Below are 24,758 nucleotides of genomic sequence, written 5' to 3' on the forward strand. Positions count from 1 at the left end.
TATTAGGGGTGTCTGTCACAAAAAGATTTAAATGAGTGGCATCTAAACAGACAATGGAAAGAATTCAGCCAAGTCACTGCTCCCTCAATCAGAGATGCCCTTTAGCGATAATGAAATGTTCTGAAAATTGTTTTATGAACTGGGTATGGTGGCTCATGCCTATAATCCCAGCAGCACAGCAAAGATTTGAGTGGGAGACAGGTTACAAAGTAGGATGTTCCAAGACAGCCTGAACCACATGAAGGTCTCACTAGAAGCACCTGCTAACACAGGAGGCTGGCCATTCAACAACCAGGACTGCAAACACCAAGGATGGGGGGTACATAATGGTCTACACCTTTAATGCCACACTTGGGAGGACATTCTTAGTGTTGGGAAGTTAAGGCTAGTTGACTGTAAGACCACATCAAATGAGTCCCTGGGGTGGATACTTTTGTGTTAGCTGGACACATGCTAAAGTCATGAGGGAATTATAATTTAAAAAAATGCCCCCCTTAAGGTTGGATTGTAGGCAGCCCTGTAAGACATTTTCTTAATTAGAAATTGTGGGGGAGGGCCCAGCCCAGTTGATGGTGCCATCCCTGGGCTGTTGAGTCTGTAGAGGCTGAGCAAGCCAGTAAGCAGCACCTTCCATGGCCTCTGCCTCCATTTCTGACCTTATTTGGGTTCCTGTCCTGACCCTCTAAGTCCTGTGGAGGTGTCCAGCAAATAAACCCCACTTCTCCAAATTGCTAAGATCCCTTACTTTGCCAAACACCATTTTACATTTTTACTCTTGAATGTAATCTTTGTAATCACCACTTCCAATAAAACTTCCCATCAACTGAATGCAATGTTTGGCTTATCTCTTTCCTCCTTCCCCATTACAAGGTCTCATATAGCCTAGGCTGGCCTTGAACCTAATTCTGTCCCCTTTTGTGTGGAGATGGAACCCAGGGCTTCAGGCATGCTGAAAAAGTACTCTATTATCTCCATGTTATGCTGCAGAATCTACCTAGCCCAGTCTGCCTCTTCAAGGGCTGGAAATCTAGCTCTAAGAGGTATGAGTGGGACCCTAGTGATCAGCTTTTGGGGTCACTTGTGTTTCTGACACCAAACCCTCCTAGCTGATATCACTTTGCAGAGAGCAACTTAAATGATTTAGAACATACATTAAGCTCAGGGTTCAGTCCTACATGCTGCCAGAACACTGGACATCATTCCTTAAAATCTTAAGGTACCCTAACAAGTTAAGCAATCTGTATTGCATGGGTGTGAGGCTGTATCTGTCAATACAGCTATGTCCAAGGAAACTATTGGATTCTTTGGAGTAGATGGTCGTAAACTGCTTTGTCCAGTTTTTAAAAACTTGTATTTCATGTGAGGGCACATTACCTAGAACTGGATTGAGTTGTGAGCTGTAATGTGGTACTAGGAATTAAAACCTTGGTGCTCTGAAAAGCAGCTAGTGCTCTAAACCAACCCCCTTGTTATCTATTTTCCCTCACCACCCCCAAGTACCCAAGTGTTAAGGCACATGGAACACAGGGTTACTTCAAATTATATAGCCAAGTATGACCCTCAACTCTGGACCTGAGAATGGCTCAAACATGCCTCATCTATGAGGTGCTAGGACAAACCCCCAGAAACTCCACATACTAGTTATTTAGGCCTCTGCCTAGCCATTACTAGAGAATAATCAATATTAAACCACTAGACCAGCCATAAAAATACCCAAATCACCACCTTTAAAACAAACGGAAAAAAAGAATACATTTCACACTTTTCTTTTTATCTCATCTGTATTTACTGTTTAAAGCAGAATGTGATTGGGCACTTACTTATCCATTCACAAGCCTTGCTGAGTCACAGACCTAGGGAAACTTAGGGTTTTGTTCTTGGTACTTTGGAAAACAAGCCACTTGGGGAATTCCTGTCAAGTTGTTTTAACTTGTGTTTACTTCTAAGAGACTAGTACATGCAGAATTAACTACAGGGAATGAAAAAAAAAATTTAAGATGAAACTTAAGCCATCTTAATTTGGTCTATTAAGGAATCCAGCTCATCAGCTAAACACTTCAGACCACAAAGTTAACATTAACAGTAGGTTACGTCTTACAACAAACGTTCTATCAACCTAGAGTATCACAGTATCACATGTAGAAATTTTATCTTCCCCTTAATTTTCATGCCACACAGATGTTTTAAATGTTAACAAAAATAAACCAAAATCATGGAAAATATATTATCAGAAGGAATGAAGGTAAGCCTCAAACACATAGTTCTGGTGAAGCTTAGTCTACTTCTTCCATGCGTGATGTGTCATCATCTCCTTCCAGGGGTGGCATTTCTTCAGTTACAGCAGCACTAGTGTCATCCACAGTAGGATCATCCTCATCAATACCTTGTTTTGGAAAGAAGTGTTACAGTTAATGCCAGCTAAGGGAGGCTGAGGCTAAGGTATTAACACCCCACCATTATCTATTCATAGGGGACAAGGCAAGTACATGCCTGTAAACCCCAGCACTTAAGTAGAGGCCCAAGGCCATCCCTCAGCTAGTTTGAGGCTAGTCTAAACTAAATCTCAAACTCATTTAAAGCCAGAGTATGTATAGCCTTGGCTTTCCTGGAACTCATTCTATAGACCAGGCTGTCCCTCCCTCTGTGCCCCTGGCCCCTCCCTCCCAAATTCACCACACTGGAAATTAAAGGTGTAAACCACCATGGTGTTCTAACATGTTTCTCTCCCTTATGTTAGTAAGGTGTAGTCTGTAATTTACCTAGACCAAGCTTGATCATCCTGTAGATCCTGTTAGCATGGGTCTGGGGATCTTCCAGACTGAAGCCGGAAGACAGGAGGGCAGTTTCATACAGCAAGATGACCAGATCCTTCACAGACTTGTCGTTCTTGTCAGCCTCTGCCTTTTGCCTTAAGGTTTCAATAATGGAGTGATCAGGGTTTATCTCCAGGTGTTTCTTTGCTGCCATGTAACCCATTGTTGAGTTGTCTCTGAGGGCTTGAGCTTTCATGATTCTCTCCATGTTTGCTGTCCACCCATATGTACTTGTGACAATACAGCATGGGGATGTCACCAATCGGTTTGACACGACCACCTAAAATAAAGTGATGACTTTAAGGCCAAGAACTTACCAGAAATTACTAAGTATTGAAACTTCAGTGATTTACCCAAAACTGTGTATGTATATATATATACATTTTACCTTTAAGATAAATGGATCAATCTGTAGATTAACAGTGATGTAAACATTCACATACCTTTTCAACCTTTTTCTCCAAAATATCTTTCATAATTTTGCAGAGGTTCTCAAATTTTGTCTTTTTCTCCTCCTGTTTCTTCTTTTCCTCTTCATCTTCTGGAAGTTCCAGTCCTTCTTTGGTAACTGACACCAAGGTCTTGCCCTCAAATTCCTTCAGCTGCTGCACACAATACTCATCAATGGGCTCAATCATATAGATTACTTCTAAGCCGTGCTTTCGGAGACGTTCGACAAAGGCTGAGTTAGCAACCTGGTCCTTGGTCTCACCTAAAATATATATTGTAGTTACTTTAAAAAGTTTCACATTTTCAACTTTTCTGCTCAGGTATAGGCTTATAGGTATAGACTGGACATTCGTGCTTACATAAATGCTGTCATGAATGTAGAGAAAACACCTATTTTACTTGCCCATTCATTACCTGTGATAAAATAGATGTGCTTCTGGTTTTCCTTCATTCTGGTGCAGTAGTCCTTCAGAGAAACCATCTCATCCCCAGAAGCAGATGTGTAGTATCGCAACAGCTCTGAAAGCTTCTTCCTATTTTGGGAGTCTTCATGAATTCCAAGCTGAAAACATAAGCACAGGAAAATGTCCCAAATTTATAAGAACAATTGGCCTTTAATCTCAACACTTGAAAGACAGAAGCAAATGGGCCTTAGCATATGCCTCATATATACACAAGTTACAGGACACCCAGTCAGCAAGAACTTGCCCCAAAACCCAAATAACCCCAAAAAAATTCAAGCTCATTTGATAACTGCCAGTGACAGGAAAATGTCAACACCAACCTTTATATTTTTTGAGAACTGCTCATAAAATTTTTTGTAGTTCTCTTTGTCTTCTGCCAGTTCAGTAAATAGTTCTAAGCATTTCTTTACCAAATTCTTTCTGATAACTTTCAGAATTTTGCTTTGTTGTAGCATTTCACGGGAAATATTTAGAGGGAGATCCTCAGAATCCACCACCCCTCTAATGAAATCTGAGGAAGAAAGGAACAATGACACTTAGTCATTCTGAAAACTAAGGAATCATTTTTAGCTTTTTTTTGAGACTGAGCCCAGGGCCTTAAACAAGTTAGGCAAAACCCCTGACACTGTTACACCCTCAGTCCCCAAACCAATACAGCCCCAAGAGGGGCAATGGGACTAGTTTTGTCTGCCAGCATTTTTTCCTATTCATACTCACTCAGATACTCAGGGATCAACTCCTCACAGTTGTCCATGATAAAAACTCTGCGAACATACAACTTGATGTTGTTCTTTTTCTTTCTGTTTTCAAACAGATCAAAAGGAGCACGTCTTGGGACAAAAAGAAGGGCCCGGAATTCCAACTGTCCTTCAACAGAAAAATGCTGCAAGAAAAGAAAATACCTTTAACTGCCATAAACAGTTATTTTTTTTGATTTTTCCACTAAACCAGGTTACACTTAAAGCAGTTCTACAGGTGAGTGGGGGTAAAGGTTAACAAAAGTCAACCTGAAAACCATCAAGTCACTCACCTTTACTGCCAAATGTTCTTCCCAATCATTGGTTAAGCTCTTGTAGAACTCTCCATATTCTTCATTAGTAATGTCATCAGGATTTCTGGTCCAAATTGGCTTTGTTTTGTTGAGTTCTTCTTGATCAATGTACTTTTCCTTTATCTTCTTCTTTTTCTTCTTGTCACCATCCTTCTTCTCCTCCTCTTCTTCATCAGAACCAACATCTTCTATTTCAGGCTTGTCATCAGACTCCTTTTCTTCTTTTTCTTTCTCCTCTTCTTTCTCTTCCTTTTCTTCAGCCTCATCATCACTGACTTCCTTATCACGTTCCTTCTCCACCTAAAAAAGAAGTCACTTACTTTCCTATAATTTCTTTTCAGAGCACACAGACCCTTGTTCCAAACAGGCTTATTAGTGCAAAACACCAGGTTTACAGACTTTTAAGAACCACCTCAGTCATCTCAATTATCATATAGAAATGTACCGTGTAGTTGAAAGAAAACTTACAAAGAGAGTAATGGGATAGCCGATAAACTGAGAATGTTTCTTCACAATCTCCTTTATTCTCCTTTCCTCCAAATACTCAGTTTGGTCTTCTTTCAGATGCAAGATAACCTTTGTTCCACGACCCATTGGTTCACCTGGAAAAAGGTAATGGCTATAAATTGAAATGACCAATATTCAAAGTTGTATTCTCAGTGCTTGCTGGAGGTGAAATAAAAATGTCTAGCACTGTTTCCTAACAGCCAACCTTCACCACAAATACCAAGTCCCCATAGCTTTAACTAACTTCTTTGTCCAAGTACTGAGCAAACATGAGCCATACACTTTTCATATATTATTTCCTCCAACAACCCAGTTCCTGAAGCTCCCCTTAGATTAACTAACAATTTTGTTGGAGGGCTTAGGATTTAGCACTAAAGCTGTGTGTCCAGGCTGTTCCAAACTACCCAATTCTCCCAATTAACCCTCTCAAGCACTTGATTAAAGGAACCTGACACCCACTACACTCTGAATAAGCTTTCTTGGCCTCTGCCTACCTGTGTCAGTCCTCACTGTGAAGGATCCCCCAGCTGAGGATTCCCAGGCATACTGCTCATCATCATTATGCTTCGTGATGACAGTCACTTTCTCAGCAACCAAATACGCAGAGTAAAAACCAACACCAAACTGGCCAATCATAGAGATATCTGCACCAGCCTGCAAAGCCTCCATGAAGGCTTTGGTGCCTGATTTGGCAATAGTGCCAAGGTTATTGATCAAGTCAGCCTTGGTCATTCCAATTCCAGTATCCACAATAGTAAGGGTTCGATCTTGTTTGTTGGGAATGAGATTAATGTGCAGCTCCTTCCCAGAATCAAGTTTACTAGGGTCTGTCAAGCTCTCATATCTGATTTTATCCAGAGCCTATTAAGGAAAAGGAAAAAGTCAAGACACAGCCAAAGCACAAGGTGAAATTTTTATCGAAAACATCCTATCTTCATACTCACATCTGATGAATTGGAAATGAGCTCCCTCAGAAAGATCTCTTTGTTCGAGTAGAAAGTGTTGATGATCAAGGACATTAACTGGGCAATTTCTGCCTGAAAGGCAAAGGTCTCGACCTCCTCCTCCTCCATTGGATGGTCTTGGGTCTGGGTCTCCTCAGGCATCTGGGAACACAGGACGACTTTAAAGCCTCACAGAATGTCTGCAATCGTCCTACCGACTACCCCTTTTCTATAGATATTGCTACCAACTCTCTATTTTGGTCTAAGACAGGGACGGAATAGAAAAGGGCGAGGAGGGGGAGGGGGGTGGATGACAAAGGGATGACCTCATTTCAGAATGCGGTAATTACGCGGCGCATGTGCGCGCCTCCGGGAGGACGTTCGGACCCTAGAGGCTCCACGCACGCCGTTCCTAACGGCTACCCTCCCCCCACAACCCGCCGCTATGGCGCCTCTCTCCTCCGCCCGCGCCTCAGGAGCACCGGCCACAGCCCGGGCGGCCTACGCAAAGGGAAGAGCCGAACGCCCGCCTCGTGTCCGACTCTGCGCCGCCGCTGCTCCTCAGCGGCCATCTCCGCATCCTGGGCCTGGGGCTTAAAGGCCGCCTGGGGCCTAGGGTCGGAAGCCATGGCCGCCCACCTCCGCGGGCTGAGGGAGCTCGGACCGCGGCCCCGACACCGCCGCCGCGCCTGCATCCGAAACCCGCTCTCCCCAATCCCCGCTAAATCCCTCAGGGAGAAGACTCACCTTGGCTGAATGAGCGCGCACCGGACGTGACTACCCACACCAGGACACTGGAGCAACTGGCGCGCCGCCCCCTGCGCCTGCCTTATATAGCGGCGGGCCCGCCCAGCGCGCGGCGCTTTTTCCAGAAGCCTCGGGAACCTTCCGGAAGGATCCTCCCCAACCGTCGCCTCGGCCGCGCGCTTGCGCCTGCGCACTGGACGGGCCCCGCCCCTCCGCCAGGAGCGCGCAGAACCCGCGCGGAGCACGAACGCAAGCCCCCACCTCACAGCCAGGTGCTCTGGACATGCGCAGTCCGGAATTCTCAGCGGGCCAGCCGCCTTCCCGGGCCGCGCGCCGCCTCTAGTGGAGCGCGGACGAGCCGTCCAGCGCATGCGCTTGAGGCCACCACGTGAGCGCTCTGGTCTAGGGCTCCCCTCTCCTGGGTGGTCTGCGAGAGGGACGTTCCCATGTGACCGCGCGTGTGCTGTGTGAACCGCAGGGCCCTCTGCGGCGCGTCTGGTGTCTGAGGCGAAAAGGTCCCCCTGATTTCGGGCTCCCATTGGGGACGCAGACCCCCGGCTGGAGGCGAATCCGGCCCCTGGCTTCCACCTTGATGGGTGGGGCGCCTCCCAGGCCCGGGTTCTCCTTGTTGCCTGGTCCGGCGCATGCTGCCTCTGTCTGAATTTCAGGGCTGACCCCACTGGAGCCTGTCCTTACTGTGTGCAGCACACACGGTGGATCTTCCAAATCTGTCCATAGTACTTGGACATCCTCACACAAACATACATGCAGGCAAAATAGCAAGGCACGTAAAACAATAAAAATAGCTTAGAAAGAAAGGAGGAATGTCCTCTATGGACAAGACAGCAGGCAATTTCTCTGGGAGAGGAAGACAGCCACCCCACCTCCAGCTTTCCTCCGAGTTGAGGAAAGACCTGTAGAGCTGTTAAGTAGAAACCCTTTACTGTTTTAAGGTAGTAATTCCTTTTAGACAGGATCGCACTTTGCAGTGCCTTGCTATGTAAACCAGGCTGGTCCTGAATTTATAGAGCTCTGCCTGCTTCTGTTGAGGTGTGTGCCATTGTCCCAAACTGTAGTCTTCCAATGTCACTTGTTCACCCAAATACTGGCACTGTTGGGTGTCAGAATTTTTCATTTTTAATTGTTTGCATAAAGCCCGCAAATCAAGCTCCAAGCTGTTAGGATCTCTACCCTAGAACGGGGAATTTTGCTCTTTGTTTTTGGTCTCTCGGTCTCCACACTGGGAATGAAGCCAAGGCCCTAGCACTGAGCTAAAATAGGGTCTCAGTTGCCAATACTTGCTTTAAGGGAACTTTAGCTCAGGCAGACTGTGAATTTTGATCTTCCTATCTCAGCCTTCCAAGTAGCTGGAACTGAAGGCCAATGTCACTAGGCCCTGCTTAAGGTCTCTTGTTATCAAGCAGGCAAGCAAGCAACCAACCAAAGTCTACAAAGGAAAAAAGTTCTGGAGGGCAGGACATGGCTATCATGATAGAGATATTAACAATAAGAACGCTAAAATGAAAGGCTGAAGAGATGGCTCAGCATTTAGAAACCCTGGCTGCTCTTCCAGCACCCACATGAAGGCTCATTATCTGCAAGTCCCAGGGGATCTGATTCCAAGCACACTGCAGGTGTACAGTGCAGGGCACAGACATTCATTCGGGCACACAACTCATAGGCATAAAATAAACTAAAAAAGAAAAGTAAAAATGAATTATGCTTAAGACCTGAGCCTCGGTCTGGGGAGCTCAATTCTCAGCACCTATGTGGCAGCTCACAGCTGTCGCGTCAGTTTTAGGGGACCTTACTGTTGGGATTCTGTAAACCCCATCCCTCAATTACCCCGCAGTAGCCAGGTATGCTCTGCCCAGTGACCTGACACTATAAAAGGGGCTGCTTGACCTCTCCTCTTTCTCTTGCTTCCTGGCTCTCTGGCCTCTCTTGCTCTCTCACTCCTACCTCTCCTCTTCCCCTTCCCTTCCCCCTCTTTCTCCACGTGCTCATGGCCGAGCTCATGGCCTCTACTCCTCTACTCTCTCTCTCTGCCTCTACTACCCTCTTAACTCTCCCATGACCTGAATAAACTCTATTCTGTACTATACCGTCGTGTGGCTGGTCCCTCAGGGAGAAGGGATTCCCAACATGGGCCCCCAGAGGCATCTCCCTTGTCCCCAGGCCTCGCCACACCTCCATGGGCCATATGCCCCCCACTCTCTTCATCCTTTTCCTAACATTGGTGCCGAAACCCCAGGACGTCATCTTCTAACAACATTGGTGCCCCGTGACTATTCCTTTCATCGGTGCCCCGTGTGAGGAGATTAGATTTCCTCATGACCAGATATCTCCTTTTCCTTTCATTCCGTGACTTTTCCTTTTACTTACACCCTCACACAAACATACATGCCTGCAAACACCAATCACACATTACAATGGCAAAAATCTAGAATGCCTAAGCATCTATGCCCTTATACCCTTGCTTTTCTTTTTTAAGATATATTTATTTTATGTATGTGAGTACACTGTCACTCTCTTCAGACACACCAGAAGAGGGGCATTGGATCCTATTACAGATGGTTATGAGCCACCACGTGGAACTGAAACTAAGGACCTCTGGAAGAGTAGTCAGTGTTCTTAACTGAACCTTCTCTCCAGCCCCCAGCTTCACACCCTTTCTAGATGTGAATTCAAATTGTTCTAGGAATCTCACAGACTAGCCTAAAACTTGGGCTTCTGATAAAAACATTGCCCCCTCCTCTCTCTCTTGCCTTTTTTGCTCTGTCCTCTAGCCCCTTCCCCCTCTCTCCCTATTCCCCTCCCCCCTCTCCACGTGCTTGTGGCTGGCCTCTAACTCCTCTATTTCTCTTCTTCCTCTGTCTTTTACAACCCTCTCAATTCTCTTTCCTAAGTCCTGAATAAACCCTGTACTGTACCGGGTGTGGCTGGTCCCTCAGGGGAAAGGGATGCCTCAGCATGGGTCCATGGAGGCACTCCCTTCCCCCACACCTGGCTGCACATTCACCAAACTTATTCCTTCCTCCTCCTCTTTTTATAAAACACATTCCCAAACCTCGCCCTTGCAGAAGTCCAGTTTGTAATCTAGCACTAATCTGGAATCAGGGATGAGACAGGGTTCAGGGGGTGTCTGAGCTCCACACTAGCACATGGTCCACCCTTAAGGCTTTGAGAGGGTGGGGCAAACCAGAAAGAGGTGAACAGCCGGTATCTTGAGTTTTGTCAGGGTCTCTCTCAGTCCTGTTGGACCAAAGGTCTTGTGTGTGACTTAGAGTTTCCTTCCCTAGAGCGCCGTGGTTTTCCTCAAACCTGCTGAGTCATCTGACTCCATGGCCTCCATCTTCCACCCTCTGAGTGCTGCCCTGCCTGGCCGGATTTTCCTTTTAACTGATCTTTCTCCTCTGCTCAGGAACTACCCTGAGATGATAGAATTCAAGCTTTCGGGTGCCTTCGCCAGGCCCTTTTGTAGCTGGCTCTTGCTGGATTGACAATGCCTTTTTCAGCTGCCATTTTCAGAAGCAGGAAACCCTCAGGGCATGCAGGACCAGGCCCTCCCTCTCTAGGTGGGCCCCAGGGCTCCACTACCCAGCTCATCTCTCCTGTTCCCTGTCTGTGACCCAGTTCCCACAGTCACAGGCTGGGGAGATCCCCTCCTATGTCCATCCTCACGGGAGACTGTTTATCTGCAGGCCTGTCACCAGGCCACGACAGCATAGTCCACAGATGAGTGCCTAGCTCAGGACAGCTGCGGCAGCTTTCTCGGTAATAATCAGATCATCTGGCAACCTTACAAAGCACAGAAAGGCTAGATTTGTTCAGCGGTAAGGTAAAAGGCACGTCTGATGTGTGCAAGGCACTAGGCTCCAGCCCAGCACACACAGACACACAAATGCACGCAGAACAGTGAGACAGATTCAGGGAGAGGAGGGACAGAGTCTACAAGGGTGACGGCTGCTGGGTGGCTTTCTGGTTTGTTCCCGCCTCGTTCTCATTTCATTTTCTCAGCCTTACGCAGCCTGTTTACTGTTCTTGAGGAGGCGAGGAGAGGAGGTGGGACCTGGAAGAATGGAGCCTACAAACGAGGTGATCTCAGCTTTATTCAGAGCACCAGGCAGTTTTATACTCTGAGTGCTAAGAAGAGACACCTGAGTGAGGTGTCCAGTCACCAGGACAAGCAAAACCAAGCTGTCCCATAGAGGCACACAGACACAAAAACAATAGCCAGGCGTAGTAAGCAGTTGGAGGTAAACTCCTACCCACTACACTGAGGAGAGACACAAAAGCACATCCCAAGAACAATTCCAAGTTTTTGAAGAAACTGAGGTTACAAGACTCTTGTCTGGTTTTCTTGGAATTTTCTGCACCACCCCTCAGGACTCCCCTCACATGACTCTGTTCTTGGACCTTAATTGTTCTGACCTTGCAAAATGCATAAGGTTCCCGCCAGGACAATTTAGCAGTTCACCACCCTTCCTTTATGTAAATTACCCTGAATGGTTCCCCGTGAGCCCGGAACCTTTTTTTTTTTTGGAAGTTTATTGAGCTCTGCTCACTTTATGAGCCTCCTCCACAGCTCTAAGCTCTTCTAGCTAAACTGAACTTACAGTTTATCCTAAGCACCATCTCCAGACCCAGCACAGGACAGGCAGCTGGGTAATCATATAGAAAGAATGTTAGTCAGAACCCTTCATTCCTAAGGGGAGGCGAGGGTTTTAGCGCCATCTAACGGTCAGCTGCTTGAGACCTTCCAATAGGAACAATTAGAGAAGTAACTGGGTTCCCATGGAGATGGCCATTATTGTGGTCTTCACTCAGAGGGTTCAGGGCAAAGCTTCTGGTATTTCACGGAGCAAGGATAAGGTGGTGTGCCTGTGCCTACGGCAGCCTGGAATCATCTATAACCTTCCTTCCTCCGTTAGAGCTACAGATACCCTGCTGGGAGGTTCTGAAAGCAGCAGGCCTGGATACATTCCGCAGTAGGGCCTAAAATTCCAGCTATGCAGGAAGCTGACTCAGACAGAATGCCGTGTTCAAGACCTGCCAGGACCACCAAGTGAATTCAGGACAGTGTGTGACCTTCCGACCCCCTACATGCTAAGAAGTAACCCGCTCTTGAGCTGCGGTCTCTCTGCCTATTTTTATTTCCAGTACTTGTTGTTAATGAGGTGCCTGGATGGCTAGGCCTGAGACCACCAGTCAAATCCTCCACCGCTGAGCTACCTTCCTGGCTTGTCTGGAACTTTCTGTAACCAAAGTCATAAAATTTTAATTTTTTCCTGCCCCAAAAGCCTGAACGGTGGTGCTTTAATTTGGGAGAATTAAGTTGTTTTTTTTTTTTTTTTTTTTTTTTAAGGTCTCTTCCTTTTCTGAGAATCATGAGGGCTTGGCAGATGTGACCTCCTTTCTTACCTGCTCACCCGGGAAGTTCTGAGCCAGGTAGCTGCGAATGGCTGTGTAGACACCAGCAAGCTGAACACACTAGACTGAAGTGCCAGACACCTACACTCTAGCCCAAAGACCCGGGCTAGCATTCCAACTGCCCTCCCTTGTTTCCCAAGTTTCTCCGAGTTTGTCCGATAAGGACACTTTCCGCTTCCTGCTCTATACCCGCCATTCCGTTTCCCAGCGAGGGCTGAGTGTGGTCTTTGAACTAAGCCACTGTCACAGGATGGAGTTTTCCCTGGGTCAGGCAGGCGCAGCCTGTGGAAGGGAAGGAATTCCAACGAGGCACTCACGGGCAGTGGCCCACTGTTCGCACAGCAAGCAACTGTGGGTGACTCACTGGGGAAAGAGATGGTAAGGGAGGTGAAGAGCTGTTTGTCAGGGCTCAAGTGACCAGCTGTGGAACACGGTGTGAGGGAGGGAACCTTCCCCGTCCTGAGGAGCTTCTCTATCCTGGAGGTGAGGGCAGGCCCCACTCTTCAGCCTGAGAGCTTCTAGTGTAGGCCACGTGTTACCTTGCTTCTTCTATAGGGGTCCTGTTTCACAATATGCCGGGGTTCTGTACCAGCAGTGAAGCAGCGGAGGAGGCAGGCAGCCTGGAGAATGGAGTGTCTCTCCCACCAGGTTGGTGGATGGCTGCTGAGATGCCCACCTTTCCTGTGGTGTTAGTATTTTTGTTCCTTTGGGTGTACCAAAACCTTATTTTTTATTTTATTTTATTTTTTTAAAGATGTATCCATTTAGTGAATATGAGTACACTGTAGCTGTCTCAGACACACCAGAAGAGGGCATCAGATCTCATCACTGATGGTTGAGAACCACTATGTGGTTGCTGGGATTTGAACTCAGGACCTCTGAAAGAGCAGTCAGTGTCCTTAACACTGTGGGGCGGAGCATACCTGGCTATTGCCAGGTAACTGTGGGTGGAGTATGCCTGGCTGTTGCCAGGTGACTGTGGGGTGGGGTTTACAGAATCCCAACAATGGGGACAAGAGATAAACAGTAACAAGCAAGGAGGACAATCCGGAGGCTGAGCTTCTCCCACCGCCGCCGTCTGCGGTTTGGTGCTAGGCTGATTATCGCGTTCTCATTTAGGCTAATGAGAGTCAGGCTCCTGCTGTTTGTAACCATAGGAGTTCTGAATGTAAACATCCTTCATCATTCCTGGGAATTAGTTGGGCAGCGGTAATCGCAAAAGAATAATTAATTTTCTTTCATAAATAGAGCTCTGTGTCTTACACAATGAGGAGAGGGAGCCTTATCTGCTAGTGAAGCCGGACTCCTGGGTCACATAAAAACAGAACCTAGTTAATGAGCGTTAAGTGCTGTTTGTACTCAGTGGCAGGCACTCTGGTTGTCTAGTCAGTCTTAACAGCGTCTCCCCTCGGATGAGGGCTGCAAGGCTGAAAGTCAAACACACTTTCCCAGCCCCTACAGGAGCTAGAGCGGTCACGTGACCCTCTCCCAGGCAACGGGAACTGGAAGGGGAGAGAAGGGACGTTTTTTGAATGAATTTTTAAGTTACCTACCTCGATTTCTTTCTACATTGTTTGTGTGTTGGTGGAGTGTGCTCATGCCGTAGCGTGAGTGTGAAGATCAGAGGACAACCTGAGGTAGTCAGTCTCTTGCCCTGTGGGTCCTAGGAGATGAGACTCCCGGGCAAGAGCCCTCACCTGCTGAGACCTTGCCAGTCCACCTCACACAACTTTTGGAAGACAGCAGATATACAAAGATAAATGAAAAAAGGAAGCTGGGTGTGACAGAACACACCTGAATTCCTGGTGCTTGGGAGGCCCCGGGCAGGAAGATCTGGAGTTCAAGGTCATCCTTGGTCTCCTAGCAAGGAAAAAAAAAAACAAGTTTTAAAGTTATTTTTGAGGCAGAGACTTACTATATGGTTTAAGTGAGTCTTGAATACTGGATCCGCTGTCCCAATACCAGTTGGGATTACTGGTGTTGCCACCGTGTTTGAGGTCTCCATTGTTTTTATTGCTGACTCCCTGTTTAGCCCAGGCTGGCCTGGAACTTCTGGCTTTCTGAGTGTGAGCCCAGGCTAACCTAGTTTTTCACATGCCTGGGCACTCTGAGTGTGGGGAATCAGAGCCATAGGACCAGTGCCTGTTGCAGTTCAGCTGTGCACTGTGGGAAGGAGAGCCAGGAATAGGTCCTGGTGAGCCCTGACGGAAGTGCAAGGCTAAAACTGGCTTAAGGTGTTATGGGGCACAGCGAGGACCTGGGAAGGTTTCCTGAGGGCAAATAACACCTGAGCCAAGCTGTACTTGGTGGTATCAGAGGGGCACACCAGATGGACGGAAATGCACAGCAAAGGTGGGAAGCTGTGTGAAGGGTTCCATTGTGGCTTCCTCACAGGGAGCCCAGGGGAAGGGTGGTGTGCCAGTGTGTGTGTGTGTGTGTGTGTGTGTGTGTGTGTGTGTGTGTGTACACACGCGCGCGCTCTCGTGGTCTACACACACACACACACACACACACACACACATTTCGAGAATCCCCAGGCTGACTTGAAACTCACTAGATGACCTTGAATTTGTAATCCTCCTCCCTCCACTTCCTGAGAGCTGAAACTGCAGGCATGTGCCACCATCAAGTCTCTGGTAGATTTTGCTGGCAGGTGAATTTTGTATTTAAGACACAAGACTATATAGGAGACAGCGAGCCGTTGCAGTGGTCCGAGCAGCCCTTGGAGGAGTTCTGTGAATGTAGGTGCCCGCAGTCTCTCTGCCTCCACACTGCTGCTCCGGCATCCGTAGAACCTGGCCTCTCCAGGTCTTTGTTTGAAAACAGTCCTCGAAATGGACACGTGCAGACTTCTGAAACATCCATCCATAATTATGGGCTTGCTCCTGGGAGTATTTTGCTTTATTTTTCTGGTGGTGCTATGGGTTGAACCCAGGGCCTCAAGCCTACCAAGCAAGTGCTTTTCTGCTATGGAACAGCCTCAACCCTAAATATGTGTATATATATTTATAAATATTATTGTTTATTTTATTATTTGTTGTTTATATGAGCACAGTGTCACTGTCTTTAGACACACCAGAAGAGGGCATCAGATCTCGTTACAGATGGTTGTAAGCCACCATGTGGTTACTGGGATTTGAACTCAGGACCTCTGGAAGATCAGTCAGTGCTCTTAACCACTGAGCCATCTCTCCAGCCCCAAATATATTTTTTTAGAAAAAAAAATCTATTAGTTACCAAATATTAGCTTTGACTTCAATTCTCAGCAAGAACCATCAAGATCCTTTTGTTCTGTTAGTTAATTTGAGGAGGGTTTTTAACAGTTTTGTGTGTGTGTGTTCAGAAGAGAGGTTAAAAACCCATGGAGTTGGAATTACAGGCAGTTCTGAGCCACCTAATATGGGAGCTTGGACTTGAACTTGGTTCCTCTGGAAGAGCAACTAGTACTCACTCCTACCTGCTGAGTCATCTGTAGCCCAGGGCAATGCAGGAGGGGTTAAGAGAGTAAATTCTGGTTATACAATGATACATTGAAGTAAAGTTGAAAAGAGAAGTCTTAGTGGGAGCTAAGTGCCAATCCCAGGCCCTTCCCTGGTGAGCTATTTTATAGAGGGAACAGACAAAATATACAGAAAAAGAAACTGAATCAGAAATGGATTTGGAGAAATATTGAAATAAGAAAAATACTCCAAAGATGGATTGTTGGGGTGGTCTGGTGGCTCAGCAGGCAAAGGTGCTTGCAACAAACCTGAGTTGATCCCTGGGATCCACACTGGGAAAGGAGAGACGCAACGTGCACAGGGTCTCCTCTGATTTCACATTGTGCTGTGGCTTGCATGCACACTCACACCAGCACACACTTACAAATGAATGTTCCAGAAGAATTTAAACTTATTCTGAAGGCATGAATAAAAGGATGGATTTACTGCTCAGGGCACCATAATGCCAAGAGAAGGCAGAACATTCTGGAAGCACACGACCAGTGGCTGATACGCTGCAGCGTCTTAGGGCCTGGGGAAGGAGAGTCTTCATGCATGGAGTTCATGCAGGCCTGCCAACATTTTGGGGGCTCTGCTCACCACTTTTCCTCAGGTTAAGTTGGTTTTTATAATTTATGATTTTTATTTTTGTGTGCTGGGAATTGAACCCAGATCTCGTACATGCTAAGTGCTATACTACTAAGCTGTCTCCAGGCCGTTTCATTTTGAAGCAGGGTGTCATGTAGAGTGGGTTAGCCTTGAACTCACTGTGTAGCCTAGGATGACCTGAACCTGCTGATGCTCCTGTCTCTGCTTCCTTAGTGCTGGAAAGGCAGGCGTTTGCCACAGACACCCACCCAGCTTCTTTGGCAGGAAGGATTAAGCATTTCCTCTGTAACTCTATGGGGACAGGACGCCTGGTTTGGGCCTGGTTTCCTCGAGTGTCACCTCATTGCCTCTTCTCTTTGCTGGCAGGCCTGCTGAGCTGTCTCAGCTGTGCCGATGACTGGGCTGAGGCCTGTGTGTCATAGCAGATGACAGAGTCTAAAGAAAGGTGGTCTTGGACTTCCTGACATCCTGATGCTTAGTACAGAGACTGAGAAACGGGCACAGCTGTCCGGGCTGCATCAAGAGGCAAATGCAGGCATCTGTTTCCAAGAGAAGGTGTCAGGATCAGTAGTGGCAGGTAGGACAGCTCAGCAGGTAATTACAAACAGCAAGAATTGTGCATGCTGGACCAAGGAGTGCATACATTTTAGACTTTTTAAAAAAGATTTATTTATTTTAGTTATATGAGTACACTGTAGCTGTCTTCAGACACACCAGAAGAGGGCATCAGATCCCATTACAGATGGTCATGAGCTCCCTGTGGCTGCTGGGAATTGAACTCAGGACCTCTGGAAGATCAGTCAGTGCTCATAACCTCTGAGCATCTCTCCAGCCCCTTTTAGGCTTTCATTAGCTATTGCCAGACTGTTCTCTACTGAACTTATGCCAATTTATACCACCAGCAGCAATCAGAGGAAACATGTTACCTTGTAATTTACAAATAGTTACCAGACTTTCTGACTGTGAAAAGATCTTATATATTATGTTGATTAATATTGTTAAACTTTTTGAAAAATAAAATCGTTTAAAAAAAAAAGAAAAAAAAAAGAAAAAAAATATTGTTAAACTTTTTTTCCCTACAGCTTTATTTTAAAAAATAGATACATGTACAGATTTTTAAAAAGCATTTTGGCATAACACTATATGAATATATTTTTGTCAGTACTTAAGTCTTTTAGAGGGTTGATAGCATGCATTGAAATCTTACTAGTTACCGTAAGCATAAAGTACATGTAGAACAGAATGTAACATGGAAACAGTTTTCTTGGTGTGATTGTTAAGCTTTTTAAAAATATTATTTATTTATTGTACATGAGTATACTGTAGCTGTTGCTGTCTTCAGACACACCAGAAGAGGGCATCAGATCCCATTACAGATCGTTGTGAGCCACCATGTGGTTGCTGGGAATTGAACTCAGGACCTCTGGAAGAGCAGTCAGTGCTCTTAACCGTTGAGCTATTCCTCCAGCTCTGTATCCTTAGACTTGAGATGACTGTATTTATGATTAAGGCAGGTGTGTTTCTATCCTTCCTTCACCCATTTAAGTGTTTGCCCATATCCTTTATCAATTAGCTTTTTGTGGGGTCTGGGGGGTGGGTTCTGGTGTGTGTGTGTGTGTGTGTGTACACTTGTCCTGACAGTGCCGTCTCAGGACAGAAGGGTAGATCCTCTGGAACTAGAATTATAGGTAGCTGTGAACCTCTGTGCTGGGAAAAGAGCTGGAGTCCTCTGCAAGACAAGTTCTTGTCTGCTAAACCATCTCTGCAGCCCCCAAAACCCTGTAACCCAATCCCACCATCACATAGCACAGCTTAGCCTTAAACTGTTCATATAGCTGAAGATAACCTTGAACCTCCAATCCTCCTGCCTCTACTTCTTGGGTGGTGAGATTACAGGCATGTATCGTCATGTCCCATTTATGCCATGAGAGGTGTGGGGGAGCAGAAACCCAGGGCCTCCTGCATGATTGGAGCTACCTCCCCAGCCAGGCACTGATCATCATAAGGCAAGAAATTTCTGACTAGCCATTAGAGGAAACTTCAAAGGCAGAAGCAAAGCCTGATGATGAAACTTCTGTGACTTCAGAAGTCCTGTTTCTTTTTCTCCTCCTCCCTCTTCTGCCTTTAGACAGATGCTGCTGTGTAGTCTGGAATTCAATCTGTAGACCAGGTTGGCCTTGAACTCACAGAGGTCAGCTCACCTTTGCCTCCTGAGTACTGGAATTAAAGGCATGTGCCACCACATTTGGCATGCTGTGTGTCTTATTTTTTGAATGCTTTATTAGTGTGTGTGTGTATGTATGTATGTATGTTTGTGTCTGGGGCTTGTTCAAACCAGAAGAGGTCATTGGTTTCCCTGGAACTGAGTTATAGTTCTGAGCCCCCATGTGAGGACTGAGAATTAAGTGGTGATCCTCTGGAGGAGAAGCCAGTGCTTGGCACTGATGAGTAGACTTTCTACAGCCAAGTAGTTTCTCAAAAGTTGAGGTGGCAAAACCCAACAAGCCACCTGGCAGCTCCCAAGTGCCTGTCACTGTTGCTCCAGGGGATGTGATGCTCTATTCTGGCCCCCACAGACACCCACCTCACAAGCAATATACATTTACACACACACACACACACACACACATTAAAATAAGATAAAATCTTTAGGAATAAATAAATTAAATACAATTCAAATCTAAATCAACAGAATTGTTTAAATTGTTTTACATTTCATCTGGAAGAGTAAGTTATTTAAGAATAATTTTGGGGGCTGGGGCAATGGAAATGCTGGCATACCCATAGCCCATAGTGATGCTGTCTCCAAAAAAAAGTCAAAATAAACAAGCCCTTGTTCAAGACAACAAAAGCACACCCAAAATTCAAACACTCTAAGGCGTGTTGGCGTGGCGGTGCCTTAACTCTTGGGATATCAAGAAGAGAAGACCTGGCCCTGGGCATCCTTAGCTACTTAGTAAACCAGCTGCTAGTCTGAGCTCGGAACAAAACAAACAACGGTGAGGGCAGGGGTCTTGCTTCCCACGCATTACTATATATTTTAATTAAAACAGGTGAATGGAGTCTCACAGTGAGAGATTAGACTTTAATAGAGGGTGGGAGGCTGGAGACGTGGTTCAGTAATTGAAGACACTTGTTGAGCAGAAGCATCGTGGCTCATGCCTTTAACCCTAGAGGGAGAGGCCAGCAGATCTCTGTGAGTTTGAGGCCAGCTTGTGACTTTCAGGCTAAGGCTACACAGACAGTCAAGACACAGTCTTTTAAAAATGCAAAGTATAAATTAAAGGAAAAGAAAAAAAAAAAAAAAAAAAAAAAAAAACCTTGCTTTTGCAGAGGACCCGGGTTCAGTTCCCGGAATCTACACGGCACCCCATAATCGTCTTTAACTCCATCCAGTCCCAGAGGACTTGTTGTCTGATCTCATTAGGCATCGGGCATGAAAATGTTACATATGCAGACGCGGAAGTGAAAGACTCGTATAAACAAATAAGTTGCCAACAGTGTGATGGGGATGGCATTCAGTAATGTAATGAAAGGCACTGAAGCACCCAGCTAGTCCCAGTAAATACAGATGCCTGCTTCCTTTTTAATTCCAAACTGCACTCCCAGTGGATCAATGACCTGTTTTGTTTTTATAATTTATTTATTCATTTATTAGTGTATGTTAACTCACATGGTTGCTGGGAATTGAACTCAGGACCTCTAAAAGAGCAGCCAGTAAGTATCCTTAACCGCTGAGCCATCTCTCCAGCTCTGGTTCTCTTCTTTTACCTTCACATGGATTAGAGGATCAAACTCAGGACACCAGACTTGCAACCCTGTGCAGCAAGAACGTTCACCTGCAGAGCCATCTCACTGGTCCTTGTGATCTGATGTTACCTTGTAGCTGATGCTGGCCTTGAACTCTTGATCCTCCTGGCCCTCGTCCTAAAGGCTGGGATTGCAGATGGGCACCTGACTCTCAGTTCATGTGCTGGGAAGCAATCTGAGGGTTTGGGGTGCTCTAGGTGAGCACTTTACTTACGGAAATGCACTCCCAGCCCCTATAGTATATGTCAACCTGACTAAACACACGACTTACTTCACAGACTCCTATCTTCCCAGAAATCTGCAGCAAGGAATCTCTCAGCTTTGGTGGCAGCATCGATGAGACTTCAAAGAATAACTGAGAAGTTCTAATTACACGCGGGCGAAACATTAGGTTTTGTTTTGGAGGGGCCGTGACAGCTCTGTTCCGGTTTTGGTGCTGAATGTTGAAACCAGAGCCTTGCACATGACTGGCAAGACTACCACTGAGCTGTTGAAATGATTTCATCCTGACTCTACCCTGCCTTTGGCCCTTCAGTTCCCGGATAAAAGATACACAAAGCCTTTATATATTTTCAATAAGCCTTAAACAGCACAAAAGCTGGGCAGATACTACCTATTCTATTAGAATCTGCTTCCTCTCAGTAACCCAGTTATTACTATGTTCCATCTGGGCTGCTCTTAACTTCAATTGGCCAGCCCACAGGGTCACATTTTCTTTACTCTGAACCATGGTGGCTTCTCCTTCTCCCTGATGTACCTTCTTCTCCTCGTGGTTCTCCTCCGACCCCAATCCCGGGAAACCTAAACCCCACCAGTGTCTCTCCTGCCCACCTATTGGATGTTGCCATCTTATTTACCATCAAGTATAACTTTGGGAGCAGGGTCACAGGTCTATATACGGGGCAACCAGTCTTGGGGACCCAGTATTAGCATTAGAATATAAGCAGCATCAGGCCAATCTACTATAAGCTATATCACCCCCAGCAAACTTTCTGTGTGTGTGTGTGTGAGAGTGTGTGTGGTGTGTGAGTGAGGGTGTGTGTGTGTGTGTGAGAGAGTGACTGAGTGTGTGTGTGTCTCCCTCTCTGTCCCTTTCCATCTTTCCTCTGACAATGTCTTAAGTCAAAACCCAGGCTGACTGAAATTCACTACATAGCTCAGTGACTGGTCTCAAACTCACAAGGATCCTCTTAACCTCTGTTGGCCAAGTGCTGATATTACGGGCGCTCACTCCCACACCTGCTGTCTTAGGGATTTACTGCTCAGACACCATGACCAAGGCAAGTCTTATAAGGACAACATTTAATTGGGGCTGGCTTACAGGTTCAGAGGTTCAGTCAATTATCATCAAGGTGGGAGCACGGCAGCATCCAGACAGGCATGGACCAGTAGATGCTGAGAGTTCTATGTTGTCATCTGAAGGCTACTAGCAGAATACCAGCTTCCAGGCAGCTTGAATGAGGGTCTTCAGCCCACTCCCATAGTGACACACCTATTCTTGTGGGTGGTGCCATCCCTGGGCTGGTAGACCTGGGCTCTATAAGAAAGCAAGCTGAGCAAGCCAGGGGAAGCAAGCCAGTAAGCAACATCCCTCCATGGCCTCTGCATCAGCTCCTGCTTCCTGACCTGCTTGAGTTCCAGTCCTGACTTCCTTTGGTGATGAACAGCAATGTGGAAGTATAAGCTGAATACACCCTTTCCTCCCCAACTCGCTTCTTGGTCATGATGTTTTGTGCAGAAATAGAAACCCTGACTAAGGAAATGAAGGAAAAAAGAAAGAAAAAAAAAGAAAAAAAAAAAGAAAGAAACCCTGACTAAGACACACTCCAACAAGGCCACACCCTCTAATAGTGTCACTCCTGGGCTGAGGATATACAACCCTTTACACCTGCCTTGATTTATTTTCTTTCTTTTAAAGAAACTATTTTAATGTGGACAGAAGCAAAGAAAACATATCCACTGGGAACAGACAAAGAAAAAGACCCCATGACTTCTACGTCTACTGTCCGGGTGCCGGCATTGGAGGGTAAGTTACTTTAATTTAGAAAATTTGTTGGGTTGGAGAGATGGATCAACGGTCAAGAGCACGAACTGCTCTTCCACAGGTCCTGAGTTCAATTCCCAGCAACCACACAGTGGCTCACAACCATCTGTAATGGGATCTGATGCCCTCTTCTGGTGTGTCTGAAACAGTGTACTCACATACATTAAACAAACAAACAAATAAATAAAACAAAATTTGTTTAATCAGCACACAAAGTAATAGACTTCATTGAGGATTTTCAGATTTTTTTTTTTTTTTTTTTTTTTTTTTTTTTTTTTTTTTTGGTAAGCCTCCTTTCTTACTCCTTCCCTGCACCATCCTTGTACATCCCTCCCCACTGTGAGCCATCTACCCGTAATTCTCTTTCCAGCCTCACATGTCTTGTGTTCTGTTATATCTCTTCCCATAAAACCTTTTCTCTCCCCTCTAACCTCATGACCAATACTCACATTCAATACTGCACATAAATACATGAACATAAAAATTTAAAACAGCTGCGGCAGGCAGTGACACACCTTTTAGTCCCAGTATGCAGGAGGCAGAGGCAAAGAGGCAGGCGGATCTCAGAGATGCTCAGAGAGTAAAGCACTTGCTATGCAAACTTGGTGACCTGTGTCTGATTCCTTTGGTGTTCATCTGTAACCACAGAATTGCCTGGAAGCCCAAGGGCCAGCTAGCCTAGAGTACACAGCACAGCAGTAGAACCCATGAGAGACTACCTCAGCAAGGCGGAAGGAGACACTCAATTCCCAATAACTGTCCTTGACTTCTACAAGTGTGCCACAGCACGTAGACCCACATGTGTAAGCATGCTCTGCCAGTGTGTGTGTGTGTGTGTGTGTGTGTACGTGCATATATACACACAAAATAAATAATAAAAAATTTAAAAATTGAGAACCAAGATCCAAATGAAGAAGAACATGAGTTGTTTGTCTTTCCAAGTCTTTGTCGGTCAAATATGGTCATTTCCAGATCCATCAGTTTATCTGCAAATTTCATTTTTCTTACAGCTAAATAAAATCCAGCCATGTATGTGAACTGTACAGTTTCCTTATCCACTTATCTGCTGATGGACATAAAAGCTGATTCCATTTCCTTACTACATGAATAGAGCAGTGGTAAACACAGATGTACAAAGAGCTCTGTGGTCGGATAAACAGTCTACACAGTAGGATGGTTGGGTCATCTGATAGTTCTGATTTTTGTTTCTTTGAGAAACTCCTATACTGCCACCCATAATGGCTGCACCAGTTCACGCTACCAACAGCGGTGACTGGGTGACTGATCTTTCCTCATACTCCACCATTTGTTGGCATTTGCTTTCTATTTTTCTATGTATGTGCATGCATGTATATATGCATATGCATGTGTACGTGTGTATGCATGTGTGCATGTGAAGGCCAGAAGAAAGCATCAGATTCTGCTTGAAACTAGACACCTTGTTAGGTGCTGGGATCTGAACTCCAATTCTCATGATTGTGTGTTGTGGTAAATATTAAAAAAAAAAAAAAAAGTGGAGTACGGTGCCATGCCACACTAACCCCAGCTGCTCTGTCCCAGATGGCAGCCGCCCTCCTGTGACTATTGTGAACTCTACTCATAGTCTCTTCAACCACTCCCTGTGATTTTTGTCACAATTCCCACTTGCCTGACAAAATCAAAACTCTAGAGGCTTGTACTTTATCAGTCAGTAAATTCTTACTCCACAAAATGTCCACACAATAAACTCAGAGCCAATTGATATTGATATAAACTGCCCACCTAGATAAGGCAAATTGTCCTATAATAATCCACCCCTTATAAGATATTCATAGCTACCTGTGGCTACTTAAAGCCACACAGAGGTGGATCATTTTCTTCTTCCATCTTGGCTTCTTCTCCTATCTCTGGTCTCTCAAAAACAAAACAAAGCAAAACAAAAAACAAAATCTATCTCCACCCTACTTTTTTTACCATCCAATCACAGGCCTTGCCTTATCTTGTGCCCGCGCATACCTGCATAACCACAATTGTGAAATCTTTTTTTTTAAAGGATTATTTATTTATTTATTTATTTTATGTATATGAGTACATTGTAGCTGTCTTCAGACACACCAGAAGAGGGAATCAGATCCCATTACAGATGGTTGTGAGCCACCATATGGTTGCTGGGAATTTAACTCTGGACCTCTGGAAGAGCAGCCAGTGCTCTTAACTGCAGAGCCATCTCTCCAGCCCCACAATTGTGAAATCTTATTTGAGGCTAGAAGAGGGTATCAGTTCCTTGAACTGGAGTTACAGGTTGCTGTGAGACACCGTGTGGCTGTTAAGAACCTATCTGTGATCCTCTTGTAAGAGCAACAAGTACTCTAAACTGCTGGGCCATCATCTCTCCAGTCTCCTTTGTTCTCTCATTAAAAAACAATAT

The 24,758-nt window shown here is 45.7% G+C and overlaps 1 protein-coding gene across 1 annotated transcript; it reads right to left on the bottom strand.

The window, feature by feature from the left end:
- Window positions 1-1,783: 1,783 nt before the first annotated feature.
- Window positions 1,784-7,109, bottom strand: HSP90AA1 (heat shock protein 90 alpha family class A member 1). Its single transcript, XM_080942558.1, has 11 exons — window positions 6,977-7,109; window positions 6,230-6,391; window positions 5,780-6,146; window positions 5,247-5,380; window positions 4,758-5,078; window positions 4,445-4,610; window positions 4,048-4,238; window positions 3,678-3,825; window positions 3,257-3,525; window positions 2,760-3,093; window positions 1,784-2,383 (listed from the first exon to the last, which is right to left on the bottom strand). The coding sequence occupies exons 2-11, from the start codon at window positions 6,389-6,391 to the stop codon at window positions 2,274-2,276; spliced, it is 2,202 nt and encodes a 733-aa protein (XP_080798684.1). The 5' UTR covers window positions 6,977-7,109; the 3' UTR covers window positions 1,784-2,273.
- Window positions 7,110-24,758: the final 17,649 nt, after the last annotated feature.

Source organism: Micromys minutus (assembly GCF_963924665.1).
Source record: "Micromys minutus genome assembly, chromosome: 1".
In the NCBI taxonomy this organism is placed as follows: Eukaryota; Metazoa; Chordata; class Mammalia; order Rodentia; family Muridae; genus Micromys; species Micromys minutus.

Excerpts from the sequence above, each read along its gene's own strand:
- HSP90AA1 (XM_080942558.1), bottom strand. The coding sequence starts at position 6,391 with ATGCCTGAGGAGACCCAGACCCAAGACCATCCAATGGAGGAGGAGGAG. Across the intron at positions 3,094-3,256 it reads TGGAGAAAAAGGTTGAAAAG|GTGGTCGTGTCAAACCGATT; the intron begins GTATGTGAATGT and ends ACTTTATTTTAG. Across the intron at positions 2,384-2,759 it reads GATGATCAAGCTTGGTCTAG|GTATTGATGAGGATGATCCT; the intron begins GTAAATTACAGA and ends TTCCAAAACAAG.